At 47.2% G+C, this 7,929-nt stretch overlaps 1 protein-coding gene across 1 annotated transcript; it reads right to left on the bottom strand.

The window, feature by feature from the left end:
- Positions 1-2,132: 2,132 nt before the first annotated feature.
- On the bottom strand, positions 2,133-7,802 carry LOC102208528 (cyclin-dependent kinase 5 activator 1). Its single transcript, XM_005739722.1, has 2 exons — positions 7,236-7,802; positions 2,133-6,560 (listed from the first exon to the last, which is right to left on the bottom strand). Exon 2 carries the CDS (start codon positions 6,422-6,424, stop codon positions 5,432-5,434), a length of 993 nt encoding a protein of 330 aa, XP_005739779.1. The 5' UTR covers positions 6,425-6,560; positions 7,236-7,802; the 3' UTR covers positions 2,133-5,431.
- Positions 7,803-7,929: the final 127 nt, after the last annotated feature.

Below are 7,929 nucleotides of genomic sequence, written 5' to 3'. Positions count from 1 at the left end.
TGCATACGTGCATGTGTGTGTGTGCATACGTGCGTGTGTGTGTGTGTGTGTGTGAAGGCAGCCCGAGGCAGACGCTCTGCTGACCACAGCTACTAAATCAGCAACACAAAACCTGCTTTCCTCTCTGCGTTTCTCATTTTAAACTCGTGTACGCTTGCAGAACAAAGCCGTCTCAGCTCTGCAGCACCAACTTTGTTCTTTCATGTCGTATAAAAATCTTCTCATCGCACTCGGAGGAGAGCAGAGGCAGCTTCACATCACAGCAATTCCACCTGTGGTAACAGAGGAAAGGGTGGCAACTGAGTGCAGAGAAATGCTCAGATGGAGCCCAGCCCTCACTGACAGGAAGCCAAAAGGCCATCTGCAGCGCGGCGCCATTGTGTGTCTGTGCATTAAGTTTTTTTCTTATGTCCCACATGAATTTACAGCCAGCCTTAAGTTAGCTGGATTGAATGCGGAGAATATATCATCATGTGCTGTGTGGAGGACAAAGGCAGTTTATTTAAGTGGAAAATGGGAAGCAGCAGGTTTGGATTTCAGCTCAATACTTTATTAAATAATCAATATAGTAAACATCATCATCGTCATCATCATGAAAAAGGAAATAAACAACAAAAAAAATAAAAAATAAAATGAAACAGTCACATTTGTTTTTCTTCAAGTTTTCCCCATCAACAGTATTTTCACTTTTAGAGAGACGCACACTTGAGTGGCTTTACAAAAGTCGCTCGAGGTGCTGTTTCATCTCGGTGCGACAGTTATAAAAGATGTCTGAGGAAAGTAACCATGGAAACTCAGGAGCAGCAGCAGCGGTGGAGGAGGAAATGGACTGGACAGTCACATATTTATCTCTGGACTAACATCTGTCCACTCCTGGCACAGGAAAAGACGCAGAAATAAAGTGAAGTTGTGGTGAAATTTTAACGTGTTGTTTTGCATCAGAGGACGCAGGCCGAGCCGGAGCCGCCTGCGACGACTGCTGCACGCACAATGGACGCCTTTGTGTCACCAGCTGGTGCATCGATGAGAAAAGCCTCTAACTCGATCAGTTCTTTACGAATTTAGCAACAAGACAGGGGCGAGCTCGGGTTTTAAAAAAGACTCCAGATGACCACATCTAACTTAGTGAAGTGACAAATGAAGCCTGGTGCGAGAGTGAGTCACGTAACACGCTTTGATCTTTCAGGACTTTCGAAAAACGAGCTTTTCTGTTTCGTTAAATGTCTCTAGTGTTTCTGAACATGAGCAGACCATAATGTTGATCGTTACACCTGCAGCCATGAGAGACTTTAATACTGACGACATCGTGTTTCCTGTAACCAATGAGATCCAGTTTTAAATTACCATAGAAATTCATTTAAAACATCACACATATCCAACAAAAGCAGAAGTAAAAAAAAAAAGAAAGAAAAATATCTAAACTACCTGGCTGGCATGCATGCTACTACACAGCAACACTATTTGTTTTTGTTCATTTTTTCATTCTTAACAGCTCTTTTTGTTACACATCCTGGTATTTACATCATCAGTCTAAGGCGTGCCATTGAAATGACACACCAACCTACAGCAGCACTGAAATAACACAGCTCACAGAGCTGTGGCAGCTTAAAGGATAAGCAGTGATGTACTTTCCAGATTTCTTAGTGTCAACAGATCAAATAATTATTGATACGCAGCAGCTTAAACACAAACACATGCTGCTTAATTTAATGAACATAGGCACTGTAGTTTTTCTAACTCGAACCCTGCAGCTGTAAATTCCCCAACTAATTTCCTCCTGTGTCATTGATGTTTCCTGTAAACTAAAGTGCCCACCCCTTTTTCATAAAATAAAAGTATACATTCACGTCCCGTCTTCAGTCAGAACCAGCTTGCAGACAAGTCTGAAAGTGTAAAAACCCAGTCTGATGCTTGTTGACAGTAAGAAAAATAAAGAACAATACCAGACTTATCTTTTAAGTCTTTTGTAACATTGTTCACAAACAGCCAAAGCCTCCTGCAAAGAGCCACCTGAAATATTCTGCAACTCTCAGTTGCCAAAGTCCCAGACGGAGGTCCCATCCTACAGAGCGAGGTCCAAACTGCACTAAATGTCGTGTTTTATCACGGTTAAATCTCCGGAGATGTCACAGGCATTGTGTGTCCGCCGTCAGTCAGAAGCAAGAATCCGTTCGGGACGCATATCGGGGGGTTTTGATTGGATAAAACAGAATTACAGTTCCAGCTAAAAAGCGAGTTATTTAAGGAACAGCTATACAGTCCAGCTGCCGACTGATTGGACAGATGTGCTGAAAAAAGGGGCGGGGGAGGTGTTGCCTTTTTGTTTAGGGTCAAATTCTAACGATCAGGCTGATATAATCGTGGTTCTGTGCTGTGTCTGTGCTGCTACAGAGAGTGAAGAATAGGCCACGTGTAAGAAAAAGGCCTTTTTCATTAAAAGAAAAGGGTCGCGATGTGCTCCTCTACTCCTCATTTCTTGCTCATGTCAATGAGATGATTTAATTATCACCCAGGTCTGCACGAGCTGCATGGTGGAAGCAGATGTTGCCCTTAACTTTGACCTGCATGCACACGCAAACACAAACCAAGCCGGTGCCAACAAACTGGCCCATTCTGCCCTTCCTCGTCCTGACAATGGCTGGCGGGTGCGGGGTGTCAAATCTAATGAAACAGGCAGGGAACAACAGCTGAGTGTGTGTAGGGAGGGGAGAGGCAGGAGGGGGTGAGTTAAGACACAAGTGTCCTTGTTAGAGATGAAACCAGGCCGCAGAGAGAGCTGCGCTGACCTACAAGTCCAAAATGGCTGCTGGTCAATGCTGTAGAGAAAGCGATGTTTCACTACTCGACTCTCCGAGCGTGACTCACCGCAGTCGCTCCTCTCAGGCTGATGTGAGCTCATGCGAGACCCCTCAGGAGAGCAGGGAGGCTCGACTCCAGTAAGCTTGGATGAGCTGGAGTAGGCGGTGGGGCAGCCTTCACTTTGTCAGAGCTTGGCTTGAAGGCTTCACTCGAGGGGAACTGTTTGCTTATTTCTCCATGTTTTCATCCTGGGTTCCCTCTATCTGTTTGATTGGGCTGCAGGATTAGAAGATGCTCGTGTATCGTACGACCTTGTGGCCGAGAATATAGCGAAGCATCACAGCAAAGTGATTGCCACGTGGAGAAGGGAGGCGGAGCACCAAAACCTCCAGATGCCCTGCTACAATAAGATTAAGGCATTTCCACTTCACACAATAAGAGATTTTTATGTTTTAAACAGCTTCTTGGTTCAAATTCATCATAAACCCCCTCAAGAACCCAAAATAAGGGTCACAGGAAAGACTCTGAAGGATCTTGAGGTGATTAAAAGAGGAGGAGAACAAAAAGATATCTTTTTTTCCACAAACATTTACCTTCTTTATGTAAATGACTTACATTTTTCTTTTAAAAACAAGTTTTACAATTAGACAACATACGCATCAGCGATGAGTCACAGACACACATATAATTTTTAAAGGAGCATAAGCCCAAAATAAGTTGGGAAGCCTCTTCATTTTTCTCCCCCAAACCCTTTAAATATGTGAGTTTATCAACCTTGATTAAAAAATCTAAAAGAATCCATACGTCTAGCGTTTTTCTGAAAATTTGAACATTTGGGCTTTAATCGAGCTTTTATTGTGCTGTCAGCATTACAAGACGTAGCTCTAGTTCACGGCGGCCATGAAGTCAAGCTCAGCCGCAATCTTGGCAGATTGGCTGATTTTAACGCAAGCCCAGATCAGCTGATTGCTCAGCCGTTACCCTTCTACAGAGCCAACTTTCTATCTCATATAGGGCAAGTCACTTTGCAACCCACTTCCACCCCAGCTCGTCCTTCCATGCTGTGTCTGACTTAATAAATATCACGTCTGCTGCCGCTGATGCCTGCTCTGTTCTCAGCTGGGTCTTGCAGCTGCTCTCCCTTCCTCTGGCTTCCCCTGCATGCATGTGAAAGAAGAGAGAGCTCCCAGAAAAAAATAAAAAGCCACCAAATATAAATTACTGTAGAACCAAATCTTCTTATGACTACAGTGGTTCAAATGCAGTTGATAAGCCCTTAAAATCTAAAAACAATGAACTTGGAGCTCATCTGTGACCCATCACTGACATGCACAGTAAAACACACGAGGACCAGGGATTAAAGCCACTGAAGCACAAATGCCAATGGCTTCATTCAAGGGAATAGTCGAGCGGAGGGAGGAACATGAGAGAAATGAACTCCCAGTTCCTGAGAGCCTGTTGATGGCAGATGAGGATGCGCAGGTGAGGGATGAGAAAGTGGGACAAATTCAGAAGCAGCAATAACAAACGCCTTTCGTCTGTCATTTCTGCCTGGATGGCCTCTGGAAAGATTTCCTGCCTCCACCTTGGACCCCAAGCTGCACACGTGTGTCACACATTCATGCAGCACGGAGAATAAAGCACACACAGCGAAGCATTTTAATGTGTGTGTGTCTATAGTCCTGCCCAGTCCTGCCTGGGCTGGATTAGCCACTGAAGGTCTGCAGGGCTGCCGACCGGACAAGAAGGGGGAGAGGTTGACGTAGGGGAGGGGCAGCAGTAATCGGCTAATCTCATTAATACCACGGCTGTGGGTGCCCTGTCAACAAGATGCAGGGAACAAAGGATGGGGTAAACAGCTGATGACCTTGGCTGCCGTCCAGCGCACGATGCCTGCGCGCACAGCCATGCATGCGCTCGCACCAAACATGCCCACGTAAACGCATGTTCGGCTTCCTCCTCAGGGTTAAATGAGACTTTAACACATGGAAGAGCCGCTGGCAGGTTTGAGTGAGTGAAGGGAAAAACAAACAGCAAGTGTTCCCTCAAAAGGCTCCACAAAAACACACTGCCTGTTCGTTTTGTTTTACTGAGCAAACATGGACGTCTCAGCTGTTCCCGTCAGTCTGAACCGCGGGCACTTGAGACGGCCGAGGATGTCAAGATGTTGCTTTGTATTATCCATGAAATTTTCATGTGGACTATGTTGTCTGAGCCCTATTTTCTCTTCTGTCACTATTGGGGGAAAAAACGTGCTTTGCGTAAGGTGATGGCATCTCCTTGCCTTGTGCATACAGATTGATTATGTTAAGGTGAGGCTGTGCAGATACAGAGGAGTAGCTGGGACGACTGGGACCAGACACGGAAGGGAGCAGGTGGACCAAATGGTTAAAGTAAACTCACAAACAGCTGTAAGCCCCACTCAACCAGTTATCTGTGGACGGATGGGACAATGGCAACAAGCACAAATGCAATGATTCAATACTTCTGTGTAATTCTTTTAAGATAGGCCTTCATAGAAGAAAAAGGGGTGGAGCAATCTGCATGACAATTATGTGTGTGTGTGTGTGTGTGTGTGTGTGTACGAGTGCATGAGTGTACACAAAGGCATGTGGTCAGCGAGGATGGGTGCTCACCGATCAAGCACCCGGCTATAATCCTGAGGGCCGCAGCCTCCTTCGCTCTTGAGTTCAGCAAATACTTGTGTGAAAAAGTGCGGGTCTGCATTGATGCGCAGCATCTTGGAGCTTGTGGCGTCGATGATGGCGAGGCAGCGGTCCCAGAAGGCCTCCTTGCCCGCCTCTACCAGGAAGGGCTTAAGAGGGTATGAGATCTCATTGCCCATGTAGGAGTAGGACAGGTAGAGGCAGGTGAGCAGGATGGCCTGCAGCTCGTGCTCCGACGCCACTAGATCACCATCCACTACGTCTCGGCACAGCATGTAGACGAAGACCACGTTGGCCGGAGTAACGAAGGCCTGGTCCTGCCAGCCCTGCAGCAGCAGCGAGCGGTCCACAGCCCGCAGCCAGAGCACTGGATCGGCCGGAGACAGATGCTTCAGGCGGTAGCAGCGACAGCACAGGAACTCCCCCAAACAGCGGAGGAGCTCGCTGGTGGAGGCCTGGACGATGACGCGCTTCGGAGACGAGGTCACCGTGCCCTGGGGGACTTTTTTCACAGAGGAAAGCTGCTGGGATTTGGTGTAGCCATATCCATGTCCCTGACCCATCCCCAGTCCGTAGCCGAGCCCCAGACCCAGACCGGCTGGGCCCTCGTAGCTGGACAGGTTGGCACATGACAGCGACTTCTTCACATTCTCACGGTTGAGGTGCAGCACGGGATCCTTCTGGTAGATGTTAATGTTGTTGTTGTTATTCAGAGGATCCCCGAGGGCCACCGGGCCACCAGAGCCTTTCTTCGAGTTGCCCTTCTTCTTTGTAGAGGCCACAAGTCTCTTCCATGTGAGTGCTGGGAGGAAGATGGACTGGCCCCTCTTTAGCCCGCGGTCTTTTTGGCTGTTGAGGGAGCGGCTGCTGAGGCTCGGGTAGTGGCTGAGAGAGCCGGGACGGTTGTCATAGTAGCCTGATTTGCGAGAGCTGGGTGATAACGATAGTACGGTGCCCATGGTGAGTCAGTCAGTGCTTCACAGATTATACTGCCTCACTGGTGATGAGGAGGAAGTTTTTCCTTTTCTTTTATTCTAAATATCCAGGAGGTGTGATCTCATGAAGAGGTGAGTAGTGCAGGCATGTCAGAGAGTGCTGAATGACAGAGGGAAAAAAAAGGAAAGAGTTTAATCTAATGCAAAGTAGAACGAACGTAAACAAAGCCACCTAATCCCACAAACACATCATCTACTGCCAAATGACCCGGTGGCTGACTGTAACCTCTTTAAACTCATCTTGTGCAGCCAAAAAAGGACTCAACTGTGCATTGAATTTCAGAGGAGATCCCAAAAGCGCCTCCAACATCCTGGAAATGTTGGGTAAACATCATGAATTTTTGGAGTAATTAAACCATTTTGGGATAAAAATTCACTGAGACTAAACATCTCTGGGGAGCTAATTGAAACTGCTGGTGCAACGCTTATTTAACGTTTAACATATTTAGTCAATGTGGATTAACACCATTTGTTTCAACCCTTAAGGGCAAAAAGCTCACAGGATAAACTGGTCTATAAGGGGTTAACCACCAGTCTAATTTAATCTCCCTCCAGATTCCTGGATTTTAAACTATTAAAGGGATTCCTCTCTTAATCAGCAAATGCTTGAACCAACATGGTGAATATATAGCACAGTGAGCACAGAATGCACTTCAGGCTGTTTACAGAGCTACATCTGGCTATTCCTTGCTTTAAACCTTCTCTTTGGTTCAAAGAGATGAAAAATGTGACAGCAGAACCAGAAATGTACATGACTGTCCTCAGAGCAGCTCACCTGCGTTTACGCGCAGTCCAGGTACGAGATGATTGCCCGCTTGTGCGTTCCTGCCGCAGTCCGCGACGGTGCAAAGATGAAGACATAGGCTATAGGAGCGCAACACATGCACTGATTCTGCAGCTGCAGAAAATAACCAAGGACCAGAGCGAGCGGGACTGTGATCTGAGTGCAGAATGAGAGGCAGAAAGTCACTCTCGCAGAAGCTTTGACCTACTATTCAAAGATGCCAAGTGTGGTGCAGGTGTCATCTTCTGCTGCACCTCAAAAGAAGGCGAATGTGAAGCGTGACTGCATTCCGATTAATTGTCTGTAATTTGCTTTTCCACGAGAAAAACGCAAACTTTCACAGAGTCGGAGTCCTTTCAATGCATTCCATCTCCTCAGCAGAGCTGTGCGTAAAGTCTCCTCTGTCTGACTTCTCCCGGTCCCGGGGTCGGACTGAAGGCGTTGCTGGAGTGTCCGCACACTGCGAGCTTCAGTCACCTAATGACCAAACGTCGGTCGCGGTGGCCAGACCTCTAAGAGGACTCTCACACATTAGAGACAGAGCAGCCAGTGAGCTCACGGAGCGGCTCGGCACACACCGCCCCCCTCCGACACAGACTCCTCCTAACAGCGCTCGACGGCCGCACACACACACACACACACACACACACACACACACACACACACACACACACACACACACACA

This window comes from Pundamilia nyererei, unplaced genomic scaffold (genome assembly GCF_000239375.1).
Source record: "Pundamilia nyererei isolate P.nyererei 1_Seehausen unplaced genomic scaffold, PunNye1.0 scaffold00093, whole genome shotgun sequence".
In the NCBI taxonomy this organism is placed as follows: domain Eukaryota; kingdom Metazoa; phylum Chordata; class Actinopteri; order Cichliformes; family Cichlidae; genus Pundamilia; species Pundamilia nyererei.
This window is presented reverse-complemented; position numbering and strand designations above follow the sequence as displayed.

Bases quoted from the DNA above. Each gene is read 5' to 3' on its own strand.
- LOC102208528 (XM_005739722.1), bottom strand. From the start codon at position 6,424: ATGGGCACCGTACTATCGTTATCACCCAGCTCTCGCAAATCAGGCTAC.